This window comes from Cucurbita maxima, unplaced genomic scaffold (genome assembly GCF_002738345.1).
Source record: "Cucurbita maxima cultivar Rimu unplaced genomic scaffold, Cmax_1.0 Cma_Scf00010, whole genome shotgun sequence".
Classification (NCBI taxonomy): Eukaryota; Viridiplantae; Streptophyta; class Magnoliopsida; order Cucurbitales; family Cucurbitaceae; genus Cucurbita; species Cucurbita maxima.
Genome location: NW_019272026.1, coordinates 4454872 through 4479093, shown reverse-complemented (window position 1 = coordinate 4479093; position 24222 = coordinate 4454872). Strand labels below are relative to the sequence as shown.

Below are 24222 nucleotides of genomic sequence, written 5' to 3'. Positions count from 1 at the left end.
CTTACATATCTTTGTTGAGGTTTATAGAACCGTAGTTCCAATTTAGAAAATTAAAATGATATTTTAAAAATTGAATAAATTATATATTTTTTTCAATTAAAACCACAAATTTTATATATATTAAAAATCGGGACAAAATGAATTAGACGAATCAATAATAATAATAATAATAATCCAATAAATTAAAACATCATTGAATGTTGAAAAATCAAATTCCTTATATCCCCACCATTGCCTTCAAATTGTCATCCATTCAAATCAAATGGGTCTTCTTCTTCTTCTTCCTCGGAGCCAAACGATTAAAGCACACCATAATTGAATTTTACACCAAAATTCAAAGACTTCAGTGACATCCTCCAAATTCAACGTTTCTTGGGAATTGAATTGAATTGCATCACCAACTGAAGGGGAACAGTCGATAATGAACCCCAAATCGGAGATCCTTTTGAAAAACCAAAAAAATATCAAAGAGACTCCATTAATTGAAAAGCTTACTCGATATTCACGACGAAATCAAGGAGAAACTATAAGCTGCTTAGAGCTATTCCCACGGCAGTATTGAAGCTCAAGCGAAACCTGGCGCTCGATCCTAAGCTGGCGATAGAAATTCGCTATGAAAGCCTCCGCTCGCTTGTCCACATCGTCTTCAGAAGCGTAGCTTGGTGTCCTTTGTAGTCCTCCTCGAGACGAAGAATTTGAGTGTTCAGACGACTCTATAATATCCTCTTTACAGACCTTCAACCCCGGGCTTTCGTTGAAGCTAAGCCGGAGATTTCTCGACGAAGTCCGCCCCAACATCGCCGCCAAACGCCAGCTTTGGATGTTGAACTTCATCATAAATTTCAGCTTCTCCACCGCATTCCTCAGCCGACCCAGCAAGCTAGTCGCCGCCATTTTCGATTCTCTTTCTCTTGTGTTCTCCGATCTATTTGACTTTTCGTGTTCCTTCCTTAGCTGTTGCTGTTGCTGTAGACTGGCCGTTTAAAATGATGGATAGGTTGGAGGTATTTATAGTGGTATTAGCCGGCAAGAACGTTGTGGATATTGGTGAGAAGTTTCGGTATCAACTTGAGAAACAAGAGAAAGTAATGCGTGTGGGATTAGAAGACCGTGGAAAGTCTAAAATTTGACACAGTCTTAATAGATTAATTAGCTTTTTGGCTTCCATGATTATGTGAGGTAATTACGTAAAAAAGATTCCTTTTCTGATTGTTTTAATTAGGATTATAAGAAACTTCCGTACACTTTCCTAATTAATGTGAGATTAACCCATTTGTTTAGTTTGAACCATAAACACTAGTAAATTATATTAGGAATGCATGGTCTCTTATTATGATGTCCGTGAAAGTGACGTGGAACCTACCGTTTCTATAGTTTCCGACCACGACAAAAGCCTCAATTATCTAAAGAGCAATCTTTGCCGTTTTATGATGTGATGCAATGCATTTGTTGCTTTCTTCTTCCCACCATATTTTTCAGCAGATAATCTTGACCTTCCCGGGCCATACGACCGCCCTTTTAATTCTTCCCTAAAGTCTCCACGAGGAAGAAGATGTCTCAATCTTTTAATATTTGAAAAATATATTAGTTATGAAATATATTTTAAATATTCGTAATTGGTTATTAGTTAGTAGTTTGTATTATATTTAAAACGTTGAGAATATCAATAAAGATCCTTGATATTGTCCATTTTGAATATAAGCTCTCATGTCTCTATTTTTTTATTTTTTCAAAATACCTCGTACTAATGGAAATAGTATTCCTTATTTATAAACTTATGACCTCCTTATCATTATCAAGATGTACACATTCAAGGTTGAGAATCACGGGAAGAAAATTATTTATTTTGACAAAATCATTTATTAAAAATAAGTCAAATCCACATGTTGAAAAGTAAAGAGAGTTATGATGATAAATTATTGTAACATAGGAATACCCTAAAGAACATCATTAAAAAATTAAAATATGCAATGTGTTTGTAAAGGAGAAATGAAGCATCGTCTTGGCAATAAATAATATCTTTATTCTTCGTTTTTTAATCACTTATTTTCAACATAAAGGTGGAAATAAATAATATCTTTATGTTATAAGCTTTGATTTATTTATTTTATATGTTTGAAAATTGGGCATAAAAATACAAAAATCCATGAAAGGCTCATCTAAAGACAAAGGATTTGATAGTCATTGATAGTGTCAGATTGAAACCATATTCATTTAACCTTTCTACTGAAGACAAATCTGAACTAATTATACCCACCCTTGTTTCATGTTACGCATATCTATATTTCCATCAATTCTGTTATATATGCCTTCCAATTTCCAATTTTGAGTTCATTTCCAGATGTAATACTAAAAACCCATTATCTATATACTTCTCCAATGGCGGCTGCTGATCCCTCACCGGAATTCATATTCCGGTCAAAGCTCCCGGACCTCACCATCCCCAACCACCTCCCCTTGCACACATATTGCTTCGAAAGAATCTCCGAATTCAAACACAATCCATGTCTAATCAATGCCGCCACCGGTGACATTTACACTTACGGTGAAGTCCACGTAACAGCTCGCCGAGTAGCCGCCGGCCTTCATAAGCTCGGCATCGGAAAAGGGGACGTCATCATGCTCCTTCTCCAAAACACTCCACAATTCGCTTTCGCTTTCCTCGGCGCTTCCTTTGCGTGCGCCATAGCCACCATGGCGAACCCGTTCTTCACGCCAGCGGAGATTGCGAAGCAAGCGGCGTCGTCTGGCGCCAAGCTGATCATAACCCAAGCCGCGTTTGCGGAAAAAGTGAAAAATTTGCCTCAGGAAAACCAGGGGATTTTGAAAGTGATATTCATCGACTCTCCACCGGAGGGTGGATGTCATTTTTCGTCGTTGACTGATGAAGCAAAAGAGGAGGAATTGACGGATGTGAAATTCAGCCCGGACGACGTCGTTGCGTTGCCATATTCGTCTGGCACAACAGGCCTCCCAAAAGGAGTTATGCTGACTCATAAGGGATTGGTGACCAGCGTGGCTCAACAAGTGGACGGCGAAAATCCACACTTCCATATCCGAAGTAACGACGTCGTTCTGTGTGTGCTTCCTTTGTTTCACATCTACTCGTTGAGTTCGATCGTGATGTCGTCGTTGCGAGTGGGAGCCGCGATTTTGCTCGTCCAGAAATTCGACATTAATTCCCTTGTGGCATTGGTTCCCAAATATAGGGTCACCATTGCTACCGTTGTACCTCCTATTGTACTCGCAATGGTCAAGAGTCCGGTTGTAGACTGTTCCGACATGTCATCCATACGGATCGTGTTGTCGGGAGCCGCACCGCTGGGGAAGAACCTTGAAGATGCCTTTAGAGCCAAGTTTCCCCATGCCATTCTCGGCCAAGTAAATAACTAATACCATCCATTCATTCTAGTTCTATGTAAAACTCTCAATTTCATGGTTACAAAATGAGGTTTTAAAATAATTATAGGGATACGGAATGACTGAGTCAGGATCAGTGTTGACAATGTCATTGGCACTTGCAAAGGAGAGATTCGCAATCAAGTCGGGAGCTTGTGGGACATTAATGAGAAATGCAGAAATGAAGATTGTAAACCCGGAAACTGGAGTTTCTCTTTCAAGAAATCAACCCGGAGAGATTTATGTTAGAAGTCCTCAAATGATGAAAGGTATGCAATACATTATTCTTATGGAATTATAACATTGATTAGACTAGAAATGAGTGTAATCAAAGGGTTTGTAATGTACACGACACAAAGGAGGTAGTGGCAGCTGATGTAAGTAATTAATGCCGCCTAACCATTCCACAAGAAAAAAAACGTTACTTATTAATACCGCCTAGCGAAGGACGTCATTTCATTTGTTTGGATTTGGAAGCGTCAATATGGGCCCACCTCACAGTTATTGGGCCTAATGGGCTCATTGTAATGACCAAACCAAGCCCGATAAAATCGAGAGAGCCCATTACATTAGTGTGGTCTGTTTCACCGTCTGAGTTTTGATTGGTTGAACTCAACACGAACCAGGGTACCTCAACGACGAAGAGGCCACGAAGGGCATAATCGACGGAGACGGATGGCTGCACACCGGCGACATAGGTTTAGTTGACGACGACGATGAGGTCTTCATCGTCGATCGTCTCAAGGAACTGATCAAATACAAAGGCTTCCAGGTAGCGCCGGCGGAGTTGGAAGGCCTGCTCATTTCCAACGTCCACATTGTCGACGTTGCGGTTATACCGTATGTCAGCATTCTCGATTCTGCTCCTTCACCCCTACCTTCTTGGTTTAATTACTCTCTACTTTTTTAATTCAGTATGAAAGATGAAGTAGCTGGAGAGGCTCCTGTTGCGTTCATTGTCCGGTCAGACGGTTCCAACATCACCGAGGATGAAATTAAGGAATACATCTCCAAACAGGTTAAGTCTCCAATTTTGGCCTTAATTTCATGTTTTTAAGTTTGATATTTTATTAGCTTTACCCATTGATGGAGATTTTAGCGTCGATTTCACCGAATAATTAGGTAACCTTGCGTTTGTGATATAACTCATCTTAGGCCCCTGCTCTTTCGGTTCCCTTCCTATTTGGCTATAATTCCTTAACCTTTAATGTCTATGCCTACCTTAAAAAAAAAAAAATTTAATGTCTATTTGATCAATACCCTTTCAAAAATTCTAATAGCTGGTTGAACTTGTGATTTGGGTTGATACAAAGTGATCCCTATAGGAAAGCATTCTTTAGAAGGTTGTGAAATTTTTTTCCAGGAAAAGATTGAAAGGGAAAACCAAAAAAATAATATCAATTAGCGATGGGCTTGAGCCACTCCAAATAGTATCAGAGTCAGACACCGGGCGGTGTGCCGAGGACGCTAGGCCTACAAGGGAGGTTGATTGTGATATCCCAAATCAATTAGAGAAGGGAACGGGACTTTCCTTTCAAGGGTGTGAAAACCTCTTTCCAGTAGACGCGTTTTAAAACCTTGAAGAGAAACTCAAAAGAGAAAACTCAAAAAATGATAATATCTGCTAACGGTAGGTTTAAGCCATTACAAATGGTATCGAAGTCAGTCATCAGGCGATGTGTAGCAAGGATGCTGGTTCCCAAGGAGATAGATGGTAAGATCTCATATTGGTTGGAGAGAGAAATGTTTCTTATAAGGGTGAAGAAACCTCTTTCCCGTATAGATATTTTATAACCTTGAGTGGAAACCATTTCACACAACATCGAAAGCTTAGAGATCTATAGAAAACCTAAGAGTTTTTTTATGTTTATAAGTTCAAAAGCATAATAAAGCCAAACTTTATAGTTTAATCTTAATTGAAATCTCGGAGATCTGATACATGGATTGTAACTATTGAGGACGTGGGATGCAGGTTGTGTTTTATAAGAGGATTAATCGCGTCTTCTTCGTGGATTCCATCCCTAAAAGTCCTTCTGGAAAAATCTTGCGGAGACAACTTAGAGCTCTGCTCCCCGCCAGTATTCCAAACTAGACACCAAACTCTACAACCCCAAATAATTCAAATCTCTCTCTTTCTTTCCATTGCGTGTATGTAAAATAGAGAGAAGGATCTTCTTTGTGGATTATGTTTATATAAAGTTCTGTTCTCGGAGAGTTTTGTCTCTAACTTTATCCTTTAGCCTTTTGAATCAATATTGAATTAGCCCTTGGTTGGCCCAATACCAAATCTGTTGTATCAAACTTTTATTGATTTTTGTTGTAGTTAAGTTATACCTCCTTAACCAATAGCGAAAAAACATGTTATCGAGCTAATAAAAAAATTATTATTAAGATATTAAGTTTAATATTGGCAATGCACCCATATGAAAATTCTGATGAATAAACAAAATATAGAGCCTCACTGATCGTCCTATAAAACACAAGATCTCCACATCATATAGCACAAGACCCTGCGCGTAGTGACAGATAAGAGTGCATCTCCTTTTCCAGAACATTGTTCAATGTTTAGGTCCACTGCTAGTCACATCGTAGAGGACCAGATATAAGAAGTCGATCCATTTCAAAGGTTAATAAAATAAATTGAATTCCCATATATATATATTACTGAAATACAAAAATTTAATAACCACGCACGTAAAAAGATGGATATCTTCAGTTGGTGTGTAAAGTGATTGTCCAAAACTAGTAAAAGGCAACCTAACTTGCATCCCAGGAACTCGTTCTGCAGTGCCGCCAATGCAGCAAAGTACTAAAAAAGAATAGGCTTGTATGGTGTTTTATAAAGCTGCCTAGCTTTGATTTTGGAGGAAGCACTTCACTTCTTTGGATCACCTAAATATGTTGGTTCGTGAAAACCCTTTGGAGGTGGGATGTGCATATAAATGGAAGACACAACTGAAGAAGGAAATTACGATCATATATATCTACAAACGATAATGATAGATGTTGTAACAGCCTAAGTCCACCACTAGCAAACATTGTCCTTTTTGAGTTTTTCATTTCGGGCTTCCTTTCACGATTTTGAAAACATGTCTGAGGTTTCAACATCCTTATAAAAAATGTTTCGTTCTCCTCTCCAATTGATGTGGGATCTCACAATTCACCCCCTTCGGGGTCTAGCGTCCTTGCTGAAACTCTTTTCCTTTTCTAACTTATATGGGATCCTCCATCCACTCCTTTTCGAGGCCCAGTGTCCTTGTTTGCACACCGCCTCATGTCCACCATTGACACAACCTTATCCTTCCTAATATGTGGACGATGAAGTGTAATAGTTTCCCTTTTTAGGTGCCATCCAGGAGAGGTAGAAACGATGGTCTCTGTTCCCATCTTACTGTATGCATAAATGGCTTTGGTGCCTCATTTATGATGGCTTTTCCGTTCAGGGAATTTTTGTGAGAGCTAGATTGACATAAACTGAGCTGAGTGGTGAAAACTCAGCATCCAAAAGCCGATGTGTCGATTTCTGATGTCAGTTCGTGTTGCCTTTTTTGTCTGCCACAGTTGAACTCCCGATACCTTTTTCCCCCACCACGGCTTTTGTCATTGCCTGCTTTGCTTTCCTTCTTTTCGCCTCAGTTCGCGTCCGAACAAATAAAAGTGAAAAGAAAAAGAAGAAAAGGTGACTCAACCACGACCTGCTCATTGGTTGCTCCATAAAATGATGAGACTGAAACTGAACATGGCCGGCCTTATCATCCATCTTTTCTTTCTATACTTTCACAGACGTTACATCTTCTCTTTTTGCCTTCTTCCACCCAACAGGTGCGCCTATTCTGCATCTGAATCTTGATTTTCAAGATCTTATTCGGTCGATTTGTTAGATTGAATTGATTTTGAATGATACTCTAATTAGACTGCTCACCGACTAACAATCAAGCAATTAACCTTTTCATTTTTTTGGTTGTGGTTGGAATGATGGATATCGCAATCGTGATACACGTTGTTTAGGTGTAATCTTGAGATAGGATGTGTAAGTATGAGTTCCACAGGTTGAAACAGGGTCTGAGAAAAGTGGTGGGTGTTTGAAAGCACAAAGCAAAGCACATGGAAGAGATAAATAGATAGGTAGGAGAGGTACTTTTTAGGGGAGCACACGGGGGAAAATCACTCCTTGCATGGGCCATGCAGGCGCAGAAATGGGTTGAGTTGCAAGCAGCAGGAATATTATAATTAGATGTGCTTTCCTTGTTTCAAACAAAAAGCGCATCATTTTGCTTTTAATGCCGCCAAACCATCCAATCCACTCACTTTCGTTAATGGATCCCAATTGTAAGTTACAGCCTCAGGAGGTCGGAGAAAGTGCTAGCATGTGTTAGGGGAAGAGCGTTTAGATGGGGGGCCCTATTTCTATCGCTCTTAAGAGAATCCTAACAACATTGCGACAACCATGGAAAAGAAAGGGTTGGGATTAAACTTTGATATGACACTTCATAATCAAGTCAGTCCTAAGCTTTTGAATTTTCAACATCCATAATTCCATCGTTAACAGCAAAAAAGGTAATTTGCAGACGCCCTCTATGTAAAAGAGCAAAGAGGGAGAGAGTTTTGGATGAAATTAGCAAATTACCGACTAGTGAGTCCTGTGTGAATATTTGTAAACCTCTTTTTCGATCATTAAAACAAAGTCAACAGCACGAACATGTCCACCACCCGTTTCTCTCAGTTCCCTCTGTTAATGCCTATCCTAGAATGACAAAAAGAATTAGGGAGAGGGTCCGCCCACTTCATTCCTGTCTACATATGATCTCAACATTGCACTTTTCCCATGTGAAGATCCCTTCAATTCCTCTCCCTTTTTCTATGCACACATAATTTCTCAGATTAAATGTGCTTTCTACTGGTTGGTTAGTAAACTATTGGGATAACTCTGCCCGAGGTCACCACTAATAGATATTGTTCGCTTTGACGCGTTACATATCGTCGTCAGTTTCATAGTTTTAAAATGCTTTTGCTAGGGAGAGGTTTCCACATCTTTATAAGAAATGATTCGTTCCCCTCTCAAATTGATGTTGGATCTCATAATCCACCCCCTTAGGAGGCCAGCGTTCTCCGTAGCACACCGCCCAATGTTTGATTTTGATACCATTTGTTATAGCTCGAGACCACCGCTAATAAATATTGTCCGCTTTAGTCCTTTACGTATCTTCATCAGCTTCAGTTTTAAAATACGTCTACTAGTGAAAGGTTTTCACACGTTTATAAGAAATGTTTAGTTCCCATCTCCGACCGATGTGAGAACTCACAATCCACCCCTTTAGGGGCCCAGTGTCTTTGGTGACATACCACCCAATGTTTGGCTCTAATACTATTTGTAACAGTTCGAAGCCACCGCTAATGGATATGTCCGCTTTGACCCGTTACATATTGCCGTCAGCCTCACGATTTTAAAAGACGTCTATTAGGGAGATGTTTTCACACTTTTATAAGAAATATTTTGTCTTTGGCATCTCACGCTCACGTTCTCTAGGTTTGGTAGCTATTACTTTTTGAAAGAAAAAGGGAATTCAGGTTTTAATGAAATTTTCTATTTAAAAACATCCAGGTACTGAAGATGGGTAAGTGAAATGAACCAGTAAGAAGCTTCATTACACTTTCTCCGAAAGAAAAGTTTGAAAGAGTGAGGATAGAGAAACCCCTATTCTTTTATGTATATTTTTAATCATCAAAACATAATACTTATCAGAAGGTGTCTAAAAATGAAATCTTTTAAGACGGAATTGAAAATGAGTGACCCGGATCATTGTACTTTGACTCAGCCATTTTAATTCAGAAGAAAGGACTGATTCCATGTATTTATTATCTGAACCCAATTAAGAGAGAAGAATGTACGAGGAAAAAGTACACAGATAATTTATAATTACACCATATCTTCCAATTTGATTTGTGTATAACTGTTGGCTGCTCAAGGTACAAGATCAAACAGATTTCAGTAACTCAGTTAGTGTACTGTGGAAGGGAATTAGTGTCCATTGCAGGCTGCAGACCAAACTGACGAGGAGTTAAACACAGCGGTCTCTGATTTAAAGACATCACCGCAGACACCGCCAAAGCTGCGAGATTATGATCCCCCAATCATCGTCTTAAAGCACATTTGTTTATTTATGGTTGTCGTTGATGGATCAAATTATTAAATTAACAGTCTGAAATAACAGAATTGACTTAATTGCGTCAAGCATTCATAAGTTTAGAGAATTTGAGTAAAACCCATGTGCTTGGTTCAGTTTTTTATTGAGAAATCATTGATATGGATGAAATGCTTTGAAAGTTTAGAGAGAGAAGTCATGGAGATGTGAAGTAGAAAGGTGAAAAGATTAGCAGCCATTGGTGGCTAAGTTATCTTGTCTGGTAGTTGATGCACGAACTTTTGTGTCCTATTGACGAGATGGAAAGATCCCATACACACTTTCACAGGATATGCCATCGATGTGTTGTTGTGTTGGGTCCGATCTCGGTCACTTTTTTAATAAATCAATTGAATATGTTATTGATATAATTATGGGTCAAATCATGGCTTGTCACATGGACCGAATACCTCCAAACACATGTCTAAGCTCAAGTCGGCTCAAGTCTAAACGACACCCAAGTGAAAGGAAGACACTACCTAAGTTATTTCCAACCTAACACAAAACGTAGTGTTGAGTTAACCGGCTCATAATCAGTAGATTCTCTCTAGTCATTAGATACAAACTTTCAAGCAAAAAAATTCTTAAATGTTAGTGAACATCGCAAAATCTCAATATAATTCACCTTAATACCTACTTCAATTATTATATATTTTATTATTTCATATTTGAAATGAGAATATTATAATTTGACAAATTCTTTTTTAAGTTAATATCGAGAGTTCCAAATAATATTATTAAACTAGATTAATTCATTTGCTTAAAAAAATAAAATAAAACTAATCAATAATTTCAGTTGTCCTTAAATGCTTAGTGGTTGCTAATCAATTCCAAAGTACAAATTTAATATGTTGCTAATTGGAAACGTACTTTATTAGCTCAATATTAAAGCTCTCTCTCTCTCTCTCTCTCTCTCTCTCTCTCTCTCTATATATATATATATATATATATATATATATATATATATATATATATATATATATATAGTCCACCTGGCACAATGTTAGCAGTGGGCATATATAATCAGTGGTTTAATAATTAATCAACACTGTGGGGCGGCGGGTTCAATGAACCATAGGACAAATATTTAGGTTTGAATAAAGATATCACTGAATTATTTGATAAAACAAAGTGAAAAAGGTGAGCAATGTGTAACGATGTGGCATGTCAGGTCTATTCTACTCAACATCATTTATCTTTCTTAATCATTTATTGCTTAAATTAGAATTTGACCATTTCATAATTTATTTTAACCTCAACCTATATAGCTAGCTACGACCATACTTTTGGCTCTTAAACTATAATGCCAAATAATTATGTATTAATCTTATTTTAGATTGGAATGAATGATTAGTTAGGAATACATATAGATAATTACGAGCGCTGAGAATTGAGGATTAATGACATAAAAATGTTAATTGAGCACAAAAACGCTGTGGACACGATGATTATGATAATACTAAACACAGAGAGATTTGTCTGATTATTTATACCATTTTGGCGATACATGTGGGGGGAAGTGCAAAGGAAATGGCAGTAACCATTGTTTTGTTTTAAAATATTGGTTTATAAACCGACAACCAATTTGAGTGCTGCCATTACCGGAGCCGACAACCATTGGATCCTCACTGATTTTTTCCAACTCTTTTGTCTGCGTCTATGTCCAAACCCCATCCATTTTTAGTTGCACCAACAGTGAACCCTTTAATCTCATATAACCCATCGCAAAGTCATCATTTTGCTACAAAACCCACTTCTCATTTCCCCTTTTTCTTCAAACCCATCTCCTCAATTTTCCTTTTAACTCTTCTTCATGGAGTTTAAGCACCATCAGCAGCTCAACCTTGAGCTGGTTCTAGAGCCATCTTCACCTTCCTCTTCAGCTCCTGTGAGTCCAAATTGCGAGGCCGCCAGGGTTTTCTCATGTAACTATTGCAAGAGGAAGTTTTATAGCTCGCAGGCGTTGGGAGGTCACCAAAATGCTCATAAGCTGGAGAGGACGTTGGCGAAGAAGAGCAGGGAGATGAGGGCATACCGAGGAGACCATGAAAGCAATAATGTTATGATGAAGTCAAGCCATTTGTGGAAAGTTGAGACTCTAACAGCGCCACCACCTCTAGTAATTGATGGTGGGAGAGATCAGATAAGAGCTTTTCCCGCTGATCAAAATCTTCTTCTTCATCTTCATCATCATCAAGCTGATGATATTGGCCATCTTGACTTGTCTTTAAGGCTCTGAGTTTCTTTCTCATTTTTTAATTTTACGTATAAATTTGTGTAATGATTGAAACCCCACCAAAAGGAGCGAGCGATGGATTGAGAGAGTATTTTATGTTCCATTGGATTCCTAAGTATATTATAATCATGATATAATCATGATTGGGTTTCATCATCTTCTTTTTTTTTTTTGTTGGGAGCAAGAGAGTCCACGTTAACTAATATAGGTGGACAATACCATATCATTTTGGAGATACGTAATTTCTAACCATTACATCTAGAAATCGACAAATTAATTTGCATTAGGGAGGTTAGGTTAATCAAAGACAACACAGTTTTAGGGATTCGATTCGTTCTAATTTTTCATTGCACGCATTATTATCAATAATACTCAATCATAATTACTTAAATCATGATGCATATATGTTTACTGTTATAGGATTCCATTTTCTGGTTAAAGAATGTTTGTTCATTAGATTAAGAGTTGAAAGGGACAAATTTTTAATGAAAGTTGGTTCTAATTTTCTGTATGCTAATTCATATGCTTGGTAGCTTAATGTAATTAAAGCTAAAGAAAGCATTAATGTGAGTTCCTACTAAAATGCAAGACAATATCAAGTGAGGATCACCAAGTTGGATAGATTTATAGATATGTTTACCAAATGCATGGTTGTTGCATCTAAATTTAAAGCTTCATACTTTATCAAACATTTAAAGAAAAGAAACTTTTATATAGCCTGTTTACAAAACTTTATAATTCGCTTAAAAAAGTTACTCGTAACCGTCCAAGCTTACCTCATTGCTAGTAAATATTATCTCCTTTGACATTAGTCTCACAGTTTTAAAACAAGTATACTATGGAAAAGGTATAGCTCTACTGTCCAGTGGCGAGCTCTGATACCATTGTAACAGCTCAAGCCCACTACTAACAGATATTGCCCGTTTTAGCCTGTTACGTATTGCCATTAGTCTCACAGTTTTAAAACGCGTCTATTAGGGAGAGGTTTCCACACCCTTATAAGGAGTACTTCGTTCCTCTCTCCAACTGATGTACGATCTCAAAACCCACCTTTCTTGGTGATCCAAGATGTTGAATACCAAAATCTTTCTGGTTCGATAATCTCAACATAGTTAATAGTTACGGCTCCAATTTCTTTCAAGAAATAGTTTAAAAATTCTATTTTTGATCTCATTTAAAGTGAGAAGAGGAGGGCAAAGGCAAAGGCAAAGGCAAAAGGTGTTTAAGTATTGATGTGTGGAATTGTAAATTGATTAGAAGAGAAAAGAATGTCTATTGTGAGCAAAGCACATAGCAACTCCAAATGAGAAGATCTTTCCCTTTAAGAGACTAACTTTTACGAAGCAAGAGGTTCCCATCTCCCCAAGCTCAAGAACTTCAACCCACAAAAAATAATGAAACAACTCGACTAATTGGAGCTAACAAAAATGCAGCCTTAGTTTACACGTAAATGAATAAGAATAGCAAGCGAGGGGCCTCAAGTTCCTTGTTTAGACATACCTCACGCTGCTACCAACCCATTAATAACCCTTTCTTCCCAACCTACATTTTCTCCAACCTTAGCTTCTCAATTTCTTCATGCAATTTTCAACACTTCAATAATTCAATCCATCCTCCATCCCGAGTTTCTAACAACTCATGTCGTTTCGGTTTAATTCTCTCAATTCTTCAAACCCACCTCGACGACGATTCTTATCAATAAAAAAATCTGTCTTTCTAAATATATAGCTAAATGAATAAGACACGTAATGTAGTACACGAGAGCATGCATTAGGCTGTGTCATCCTCAGTATATAAATAAATATTTAATGAAGAGCATAGGGATGGCAACCAAAAGTTTCATATTTAGACTTCCCGAAAAGTTTGAGCTTGTTGTTAATGAATTAATAATTATGTTTCAACTCGTACATGTACTTCAAACAATTATTTAATCTCATATTTTAACGACAAATTTCAATCTCTAATTAGAAAATTTGTTGTATACATAAATGCATGAAAAGAGTGCATTTTCCATGCCTTGCTTCCGTATGAACACAAACCCTTTAAGCAACTTTCATTTTCATGCATTCAAACTCACAATTTTAATAAAATGGATAATATATATAAGTTCAGTATCATATAAGCCCAGTTGAGCTAGGGAAGAACTATCTATATTTGTTATTAACACGAGATTTTAATAATTTTGTGCATTGATTATCTAAATATAAATATAGTTGGTTGTTGTTTATTTAAATGATTTGAGTTGTTATGTGGGTTCAACTCCTTTCATAAATGGAAAAAAGAAATTGAAAGGAACTCCCAAAATAATACTATAGTTGAGATTTATTCACCTCCATGGCCCTATAAATATTTGAATTCCTTAAACCTTTAAACACCAACAAAACCAAGAACACATTACGAAGATTGTCTAATACTTCCCTTCATTCCTCTCCATGGAAGCCCTCCAGATTCTTGGCACCGAAACCGATATCTCCGAGGAGGTTTTGATAGCTCGAGTCATCGACCTCCATGGGAGCATCTCGAGGCTTGAAACCCTAAAGCCATGCAAGGAAGTGAACGGCCTCTTCACCAACCTTGTGAAATTTTGCATTTTGCCTTGTTCAATAGATGTCTCCACATTGCCACCCCATTTACAAGCCATTCGTGAGAGCCTCATACTTTTTTGTGGCCGAGCCGAGGGGTTACTCGAGTTAGAATTCTCGACCATGCTCGGAAAAATCCCAAAACCTCTCAACAATCTCACTCTATTTCCATATTATGACAACTACATCAAATTAGCCCACCTTGAATACAAGATATTGATTGACAATGGAGTTGTGAATCCAAAAAAGGTAGCTTTTGTGGGGTCCGGTCCTCTTCCTCTAACTTCCATTATATTGGCCATGCAACACATGAAGAACACGTATTTCGACAACTACGACATCGATAGCATGGCAAATGAGGTGGCGGGAAAGATCGTGGCTTCCGACGGTGAGCTGGAGGGAAGAATGAAGTTTTGGACGAGGGATATTGTTGAGGTAGGAGAAGAGCTTGAGGGATACGATTGTGTGTTCTTGGCGGCTCTTGTGGGGTTGAAGAAGGAAGATAAAGTGAAGATTTTAAGTCACTTGAGAAAGTATATGAAACAAGGTGGGGTTTTGGTTGTGAGAAGTGCTAAAGGAGGTCGAGCCTTTTTGTACCCCGTGGTTGAGGTCGCCGATATGGTTGGCTTTGACATTCTCTCTATTTTTCATCCCTCTGATGACGTCGTCAATTCCGTTCTCTTGGCTCGCAAACCTATACTCATATGATCAATGGGTTATCATAGTTTATTACGTTGAGCTACGTTTGAAGTGATTCTATGTCGTGTGTATTTTTTTTTTTTTTTTTTTCATGTTTTGACGTCGCGTGTACTTCTTCATGTACCAAATATTATTGAGTTCAATATAAATCGAATTGTATTTACTTTCATTTTCATTTAGTGTGATAACGACCTCTTATAAAAAAATTATTCTATAATTCATTTGGATTCTAATACGAGTAAATTACGAATTTTATTTTCTTTTTGTATTTTAGATTACAATTTGTATTTTCTAAACTAATTATTTTTATAATTTAAATTAAATCGTATATTTTAGGTTTTTTTTAAGCTACCCTTAACAATATTATTTAGAGCGCTATTTTGGGCCGAGCGAAATAAAATCCCAGCCCAGTGTCTCACTGGATCAAAACATTCCTGGGCCCAAACTCAAATATCTCTTCTAGCTCTTAAAGATTCTTGCTACGTCATTAATAAATATGAAAACAAGAAACAAATTTGAACACCAAAATTTAGAATAATTCAATTCAATTCTCTCCTTATTTCATTGATAATAGTATGTTAAAAAAAAAAAAAAAAAAATTGTGTATACAAATACAATAGAAATGAATATTGGGCAAGAAAAGAACAATCAAAAGAATTAAACTCAGGCAGTGGCATTGCATTCGGGAGGCAGGCCCTGAGGAAATCGCTTTACATCGGTGCAGTAATTGTAGATCATGTAGTTCTTTTGGACCCAGTTCATCTTTCCTTGGCTGTCGGAATCCAGTTCCTGAGAGAACCACGACTTGTGGTCGGAGGTCGGCGACGAATTCGACCCACAAGACGACTGTCCCGATGACCAAATGCAGGCGTTTTCATTGAAGTTTCTGTAAGATGCGGTGAATGGAGCCTGAGTCCAATCGGTCTTCACTAACCCACCTCGGGTTGCCCAATCATCGGCGTTCCAGAGACTGGATTGAAGCCTCATCGGCTGATTTTTGGGGAATGCAACGCCAATCGACTCATGGTTCTTGAACTCTCTAATGGGTGTGCCGTCCACGTAGAAGCTGTAAAGCAAAAACAGAGCAAATTTCAATTTCGATTGCGATTACGATTACAATTCCCACTTTTGGTTGGAGTGGATAATTGAATTTAGAGTGCTTACACAATGCGCTGGGGATTCCAGAGAATTGAATAGGTGTGGAAATCAGCAGTTGGGTCGAACCAGAGATGGAATTGCTGCTCTCTGTTGCCCTTCCCCTGGCTGAACACATTGGTGTGAACAGTATAAGGATCGCCGCTCAGATTCCCCAAAAACTCGAAATCGATTTCGTCCCACGCAGACCCTTCTGAGCGCAACTGCAAATTCATAAAACAAAGATGAATGTGAGAATCGGAATGAGCGAGCATCCACTGTAAAAGAAGATTCAAAGTGTAAAACGTACGTAGTAGGCAGTGACAGTGCCGGCAGAGTTGCCAGGAACGAGCTTGATTTGCATATCGATCTTCCCATACAAATACTCATTCCTGGAGCGGAAGCCAGAGCCAGAGGCTCTGTCGAGGGACAGAGAAAGAAGGTCGCCATTGTTGAGAATCTGAGCGCGGCCATCTCCCCAGGTAATATCGGTTGATTGGTGGAAATTAGCAGCGGAAGAGGAAAGGAGGGAGGCGGCGGCGAATAGTAGAGGAAGCAAGAAGACAGTAGAAGAGGCCATATTGGTTGATTTGGAATTGCAGTGTGAGATGAAGAGGGAAGAAGGAAGCAGGGTTTATATATAGCGAGGGATGAGGAAGGCGGCCAATGGAAAAGGCAAACGGGGAGAAGGTTCATTGGAATGTTGCGTACAGCTGGAGATGGTTGGGCTTGGGGAATCATCCTAACGCATAAAGCCTGCTACGCGGTTCGCACCGCCTCGTCCGCTCCACCACGATGACACCATACAAATTTTATGTCACAATATTAATTTCCCTTAAATGCTTAATAAATCCATTTATGTTGAACTTCCGTTGTATTCTATTTTTTTTTTTAAATTAGTAACTTATTAAATGCAAAATTGATTTTTTTTATTTTTTATTCAAAGTATAAACATGATAGATCACCAGGGACAAAACATGATAGATCAGTAGGGACAGGTAAAGTCTTTCCTATTTTCATCTTCATAAAATTCTTCATTTATTTTTACAAAGAATTTCGAACCTGTAATTTTAGGAGATTAAATTCTTTGAATAAATAGATAGAGCTATTTTAAAGTTTTTATTTTTAATATAATTATTATTAAAAATTATAAAAAGATTTTTAAAAAATCAATATATTAAAATTTAAAATTTAATACTATAATATAATCTTTAGTAATTAAAAAAATATGTCACATAATTTTTAATATAATATTTATATATTGGAAATATAATATGGTCTAAATTTTAAAATATTGAGGAAAGAAATAATATAATAATAAGGGATGGGACGGTGAATATGGGATCCAGCTGGAGATGCAGGTAGAGGATAGTAGATGAAGCTTCTTACGCGGGTTCTTCTGGGCCACCGTCTTCCGTGTTTCTTTGTTTGCTTTTGTAGTCTGCACCATCCCCTGCTACGTGTCATAGTTATACTCGTCTAAATCGTGTTATCTATAGTCGCACGTTCGTGATAAACCGAACTTTTTATGTATTTTCATGTCTATAGTTTTACTTTTGTATTTCTAGGAAGCACGACGTTTCGATCTTTGTTATGTCACGGAGCTAACAAAACTCTGATACCACTTATCTCAATCGCACTCTTGATGGCAGCGGACTTGCGATTGTGCGACACTCACTTTCTAACAACAAGTGAGCTAAGCCAATTTGTTCTTACCTCGCCTACAGCCAAACAACGTATGCTCGAGCCTCTGGCCTCGGTTTAATAAGAACGTTTTAAAAAATGAGGATAGAGAGAGATTTTGGAAGAGACGTTATATATACAAGCAAGAGAGTAACAACAACGGCTCATAGTATATAACTTTCTTTTGGTATGAGAAGTTGACGACTAGTCATATTCTCCCCTATAATACATTATGTGGTATTTCATGTCTGACAGTTCTAGACATGATTTTTCTTCATGCTTTTTATAAATACAGAAGTAAAGCAACATGTAAATACATAAAGGGTTTAGTTTGTGCATGCGGCCATGCGCAACATACCTTGAACGAGCATGACCTGGGCATCTCCTAACCCACTCAAAACTAAAACTAAGCCCATACCAACTCCCTCTGCACTTACCTACCACTCCCCTCTAGCCGACTTTCACTATTTAAAAAAAAAAAAAAAAAAAACATACAAAATCAAATATTTAGCCACGTGGAACTGTTGTATCCAACGGGAAATATACACAAATGCGAGGCCAAATTTTATATTTATTTATTTACTTAAAATGAAGCACCTACACGAACAGGAGTCACAAACATGAGAAGAGAAAAAAAGAATCAATCTTTGGCCAAAAACAAACACGTGTGAAAAGTTTCAGTGTGTTGATCAGCGTGTTGCACTAATTCTATAGGTTGGTGCGGACAGTGCACTCCCGAGGAAGGCCTTGAGGGAATCTCATTTGATCAGTGCAGTAATCATAAATCATATACTTCTTCCGAACCCATCGCAGCACTTTCTGGCTGCCTGAATCAAGCGCCTCTGATAGCCACGGCGTCGAGTTCTGGCCACACCACGACGCTGCATCGCTCCACACACATCCATTGGCATTGTAGCTCCTGAAGGAAGCCGTGAAGGGGGCTTTGGTCCAGTCCGTTTTCACTAGCCCTCCTCTTGTCGCCCACTCCTCCGCGTCCCATAAGCTCGCGTATAGCCTCATTGCCTGTGTCTTTGGATATGGCGCCCCCTTGGTTTCCATGTTCTTGAACTCTCTTATTGGCCTCCCATCCACGTACCACCTAACACCATATCACACACTCAATCTAGATGAACATAAATAATCGAAGACAGAAAATGGAGGGAGAAATATTGGCTACAGTTACGTACAATAAGAGAGTAGTAGAAACCACGACTCTCCACAATCATATGATATTGTCCACTTTGATAAGAACCACACAATAATATGATATGGTTCACTTTGAACCTAAGCTCTCATGACTTTGCTTTGGACTTTCTCAAGAAATCTCGTATCAATAGAGATGTATTACTTAATTATAATCCCATGATCTTTCCCTAAATTAGCTAACGTGAGATTCCCTCTCAACAAATCCAACCCCACTTATCAATAACGAGACTATCAACAAGAAATGGTATACATGAGTGAACTTACACTATATGAGTAGGATTCCAAAGGAAGGAGTAGGTGTGAAAATCAGCTGTTGGATCAAACCAAAGGTAGAATTGTTGCTCCCTATCACCTTGTCCTTGTACATAAATATTGGTATGCACAATATAAGGTTGGCCACTCAAGTTTCCAAGGAACTCGAAGTCTATCTCATCCCACAACGACTCTTGTGAACGCAACTACAATAAAACATACACACAAAAATCGACGTGGTTAATTCAAACGACATCGTAATTGTATAAAAAACAACAATAAAGAGTGTTGTTCTTACATAATAGGCCGTGACTATGCCAGCTGAGTTGCCAGGTACAAGTTTAATTTTGATATCAAACCTGCCAAAGAGATATTGATTCTTGGACTGGAAGCCTGATCCCGAAGCTTTATCAAGAGACAGCGCAAGGAGATTGCCATTGTCCATGATTTGTCCTCGACCATCTCCCCAAGTTACGTCCACTTCTTGGTAGAAGTTCCCAGCAACACAAGGAAATACAGCGATAATCAAAAGCAGACATTTTGAATAAACCATTTTGTTTTAGTGAATTATAACGGAAGAATAATTTGTGGGTTTTTATAGCCGCCTTGGCATCGAGAGAATGTTGGAAAGTTGTATGAAATTGACTTTTGGGTTGTTGGAGGTAAAAGTGGGAAAGAACAGGTGGATGGCAAGAAAGAAGGCGAAGACATAAAGGTCAAAGGCATTCAAAAGTAATGGTTTTGGTTTTCAGGCATGATTAAGCAGACAAAAAATGGTGGGAGATGGTTGTTGGAGAAGCAATATTGTGCAGGAAATGTAGCACCATTTGGCAAATTACTAGGTTTTGGCTTGCCGACCCATGTCCGGATTTTGACCTTGTCTTTTGTCTAATAAATAACATCATACGAAGGAAGAGGGGGAAAGGGGGGGTTTGTGTGTAATAGTAGCTTCCAGTGGATTATCTGATTGGTCGGTGTCTCTGTACACATGGGAATCAGAGCAATTTGGACATATGGAATACCATTTTTGTGTGTCTATTTTTAATTCTAATGGTCCTAATCCATTTACATTAAAAATAAAAATAAAATAAAAAAATGGGCACAAAGGATGGCCGCCCTTAATTTCATGAAATCCCCTGGACCAGGTTGGGTTGCTGCCTGACCATATACAGCGAAACTTGGCGCTGGCTTGGCACCCCCGCCTCGGCAATTCATAACCAACCATACGGTCTCACTTGTCAGCCATTTTTAACAATATGGTTGAGATGTTCCGAGAGGATGGCTTCAAGATGCATGGATCGTGCCGTTGAAAATCAAGACAACACTAAGATGCAACGTTGTTGTGTTACAGACACACACGAACAATAATATTTGTGAGCAAACAAACTTGAATTTGAACTAATTGGGTTTGATTGGCAAAGACAAATCTAGCCAAAAGTTCAACGAACCCATGACGCCGTTAAGATCACGATGCCCCACGGTTAAAAGAGAAAATAACCAATCTTTTTTAAAAAATTTATTTTACACCTTATTATCTATATAATACCATTTATTATTAGGATAAATATTATTAGGATAAATAAGTTTCATAAATTAAAATAACCATTTTTATATAAAAATTTTGTCAATATTATTTTTTATTTCATATTCTTCATCTTGATTTTTTTTTTTTTTCTTTTATGTATATAACACAATTTATTTTCAATTAATCGAAATTGAAAAGAAAAAGCAGTATTAAGAGTCATTATTATATAATTTTAGTTGCGAAATTTTAATTTATTAATTTAAATGTAAAGTACTGTTTTTCATCAATCATGATTCTCGCTTTTTATTTTATTTTTATTTTTTTTTTATAAAAACAAATCATGTAATTTTATTGTTTATTCCTATCTTATCCTTATCCTTCTCCTTTACCTCAATACTAAACCACATTTAAAAGTTATTATTATTTATTTTTTAACTAAATTTTCTTTGGACCATAAGTCACATCCCTCAACGTTGAAAATATTTTTAATTTATTAATATTAAATTCCACTAAACATATCCATAATAATGTCAATTTTCTTTTAAATAAATATACGACGAAGCTAATAAATAAATAATTTTATACTCGAATGTCATACAAATTTACATTGATGAAGGTTTAATGTAGGCATAAAGTAATGAATATGTTTGTATCTTAATTTGAAATTCATAAATTTTGGTTTTAATTCACGAAATAAGTAATCTAGTACAAATTATAAAACAAATGTATCATAGATTTTCTAATATATATATATATAATTAATTAAGGCTTTACAAGTGGCCATCAAATCAAGCAATTAACTTCATGACAGCTAATTTATAGAAAATAACATCAAATCCGAAACACACATCGATAAAGACATGCTTGTTTATCGCTAAAGAATGCATGAAGAGCCTCAAGAGCCTCATACCTTATATTTGATATTTCTTTATCTCATGGATACCTGTGACATTGATATTTGATATAATCCCCTATCTAATTAAACACTCATATTATTTACAAAATTCGATGTAGGTGCATTTATTAAATATTTAGAGTTTGGCCCTCCGATATAAATTACATGGGGCCGTCTTTGATAACATCTAATTTGGATTTCTAAGTTAAGTTTAGATCACATAGTTAATATAGTTTATAGTAAGATTAAGATACTACAATAATATTAATGAAAACCTAAGTTGGTGTAATATAATATATAGATCTAAGTTGTTTTAATGAATTGTGGAGTGGAGTAAGGTGGTGAAGAATAGAAAAAGAAAAAAGAAAAGAAGAAGACATGATGTGCATAGCTCCTTCAAAGGGGGCGTTCTAAAGCTACTTTATAGACAATTATAAATATAAATTAATGATAATAATTAATATGTAACCGTAAAGTTGGGTTTTTTAAATTATCCAAGTAGTTAGGGGGTGGATGAAAAATGGTAATATATGAAATGAGGAAGGCCAGCTTGCAAGTAGGTAGGCGTATGAAAGGAAAAGGAAAATGACTTTATAGGGCCAAATTGCATTAAGTACACTCATCCACTCAATAATTTATATTATTTTGTCCGAGAGCTTTACAGAGAGACGAGAGGAGAAGAGTGAGATCCTACATTGGTTGGAGAGGGAAATCTAAAACAGAAAACGAAAAAATATCTATTAGCGGAAAGATTAAACGTCTTTTATCGGAGGCATCGGGAGGAAGTGTAATTTGGCGAAGAGGTGGGGTGTCTTGTTTGGGATGGACATGTGAGAATTGAGAGAGCAAAATTTGATGTAGTCCCACACATTCATAGCCATCTGTGTCCAGCTCTTACTACTACGCAGTTGGTGCCCCACAATTTGGGTCTGTATACGCAACCCCCTTCCCTCTCCTTGTATAAATAACTCCCCCGCTCTCCCCAGACTCCAACACACACTAATAATTACATTCCCCACGTTCACCATTTCACTTACAAGTACCACAAACAAGCCCACCTCATGGCTGCTGCTGCCCTCTCATCTCTGCTACTCTTTCTGTCCCTCCTCTTTGTTTCCTCTGTTTTAGGTGGCAACTTTTACCAAGATTTTGAGATCACTTGGGGCAGTGGTCGAGGTAAGATTCTTAATAACGGCGACCTTCTTACTCTTTCTTTGGACCGAGGCTCTGGTTCTGGCTTTCAGTCCAAGAATGTTTACCTTTATGGTAAAATTGATATGCAGCTCAAACTTGTGCCTGGCAACTCCGCTGGCACTGTCACCACTTACTATGTATGCCTCTTTACCCATTTTCTATAACACACATTACGTATTATTTACATGTATTTGTATTTAGGAGCTGATTTTCTCTGCTGGGTTCTTTCTTTTTTTAGCTCAAATCCCAAGGCTCGACGTGGGATGAAATAGACTTTGAATTCTTGGGGAATCTCAGCGGTGACCCTTATACTCTTCATACCAATGTTTATACCCAAGGCAAGGGCGACCGGGAGCAACAATTCCACCTCTGGTTTGATCCCACTGCCAATTTCCACACCTACTCAATCCTCTGGAATCCACAGGGGATCATGTAAGAATCATACCAACAAAAAGAAGAAAAATCTATTGACCCATTAACCCAATCTAGTTTTAAACTGAAATTTTTGTTTTTGTTGTTGGTTTCAGCTTCTCAGTGGACGGCACGCCCATCAGAGAGTTCAAGAACCACGAATCATCAGGCGTCCTGTTCCCAAAAAACCAGCCGATGAGACTATACTCGAGCCTATGGAACGCTGACGACTGGGCCACAAGAGGAGGGCTAGTGAAGACAGATTGGTCCCGAGCTCCCTTCACTGCCTCCTACAGAAACTTCAACGCCGACGTGTGCGTTTGGTCGGCCGGCAAGTCATCGTGTTCCTCTGGAGCCCATGTTGGCGGCAGAGGATGGCTGTCTGAAAATCTGGACATCACCCGACAACAGAGAATGAAGTGGGTTCAGAGGAATTACATGGTTTACAATTACTGCACTGATGCCAAGAGGTTCCCTCAAGGCTACCCTCCTGAGTGTGCCCTCAACACCGCCGCCTAAATTCAGCCCTCCCCCACGATGCATATTTGGTTTGCCTGCCGTACAAATTTTAGTTTATTATCTTATCATACTCGATTACGTATAAACAATATGGTATTGCAAGATACATATCTGGTTTTGCATGGCTATGCCTATTTGCCTGTTTTCTTGGAAGAATCAATTTCTTTTTAATATCAACTCCTCAAGGCCTCTCTCATTAAATAAGAAGTATCAAATTAAGTAAATCTCTTAATTTTTCTTTAAATTAATTTAAAAATGAATTTCTTCGGACATCCGGGTAATGTGTCAGAGACAATAAGATGCGT

At 37.7% G+C, this 24222-nt stretch overlaps 7 protein-coding genes across 9 annotated transcripts; 4 read left to right on the top strand and 3 right to left on the bottom strand.

Moving 5' to 3' along the window:
• Positions 1 to 171: 171 nt before the first annotated feature.
• On the bottom strand, positions 172 to 979 carry LOC111484948. The gene has a single exon (XM_023131606.1). The coding sequence runs from the start codon at positions 892 to 894 to the stop codon at positions 514 to 516; it is 381 nt and encodes a 126-aa protein (XP_022987374.1). The 5' UTR covers positions 895 to 979; the 3' UTR covers positions 172 to 513.
• A 1378-nt stretch (positions 980 to 2357) lies between these two features.
• On the top strand, positions 2358 to 9807 carry LOC111484944 (4-coumarate--CoA ligase 1-like). Of its 3 annotated transcripts, none has more exons than XM_023131600.1 (5): positions 2358 to 3381; positions 3470 to 3668; positions 4026 to 4239; positions 4315 to 4417; positions 9367 to 9807. In XM_023131600.1, the coding sequence occupies exons 1-5, from the start codon at positions 2380 to 2382 to the stop codon at positions 9460 to 9462; spliced, it is 1614 nt and encodes a 537-aa protein (XP_022987368.1). In that variant the 5' UTR covers positions 2358 to 2379; the 3' UTR covers positions 9463 to 9807. The 3 variants fall into 3 exon arrangements, with proteins under 3 accessions (XP_022987368.1, XP_022987366.1, XP_022987367.1); XM_023131598.1 differs by lacking the exon at positions 9367 to 9807 and adding an exon at positions 6173 to 6331; XM_023131599.1 differs by lacking the exon at positions 9367 to 9807 and adding an exon at positions 5372 to 5611.
• Positions 9808 to 11394: 1587 nt separating this feature from the next.
• On the top strand, positions 11395 to 11820 carry LOC111485036 (zinc finger protein 7-like). The gene has a single exon (XM_023131724.1). It carries the CDS (start codon positions 11395 to 11397, stop codon positions 11818 to 11820), a length of 426 nt encoding a protein of 141 aa, XP_022987492.1.
• Positions 11821 to 14207: 2387 nt separating this feature from the next.
• Positions 14208 to 15199, top strand: LOC111485338 (nicotianamine synthase-like). Its single transcript, XM_023132169.1, has one exon. The coding sequence runs from the start codon at positions 14250 to 14252 to the stop codon at positions 15105 to 15107; it is 858 nt and encodes a 285-aa protein (XP_022987937.1). The 5' UTR covers positions 14208 to 14249; the 3' UTR covers positions 15108 to 15199.
• Positions 15200 to 15634: 435 nt separating this feature from the next.
• LOC111485684 (probable xyloglucan endotransglucosylase/hydrolase protein 23) lies at positions 15635 to 16861 on the bottom strand. Its single transcript, XM_023132665.1, has 3 exons — positions 16543 to 16861; positions 16263 to 16456; positions 15635 to 16164 (listed from the first exon to the last, which is right to left on the bottom strand). Exons 1-3 carry the CDS (start codon positions 16810 to 16812, stop codon positions 15762 to 15764), a joined length of 867 nt encoding a protein of 288 aa, XP_022988433.1. The 5' UTR covers positions 16813 to 16861; the 3' UTR covers positions 15635 to 15761.
• Positions 16862 to 18461: 1600 nt separating this feature from the next.
• Positions 18462 to 19926, bottom strand: LOC111485035 (probable xyloglucan endotransglucosylase/hydrolase protein 23). The gene is made up of 3 exons (XM_023131723.1): positions 19672 to 19926; positions 19386 to 19579; positions 18462 to 19014 (listed from the first exon to the last, which is right to left on the bottom strand). Exons 1-3 carry the CDS (start codon positions 19924 to 19926, stop codon positions 18624 to 18626), a joined length of 840 nt encoding a protein of 279 aa, XP_022987491.1. The 3' UTR covers positions 18462 to 18623.
• A 2839-nt stretch (positions 19927 to 22765) lies between these two features.
• Positions 22766 to 24094, top strand: LOC111485079 (xyloglucan endotransglucosylase/hydrolase protein 22-like). The gene is made up of 3 exons (XM_023131778.1): positions 22766 to 23124; positions 23226 to 23419; positions 23515 to 24094. Exons 1-3 carry the CDS (start codon positions 22855 to 22857, stop codon positions 23915 to 23917), a joined length of 867 nt encoding a protein of 288 aa, XP_022987546.1. The 5' UTR covers positions 22766 to 22854; the 3' UTR covers positions 23918 to 24094.
• Positions 24095 to 24222: the final 128 nt, after the last annotated feature.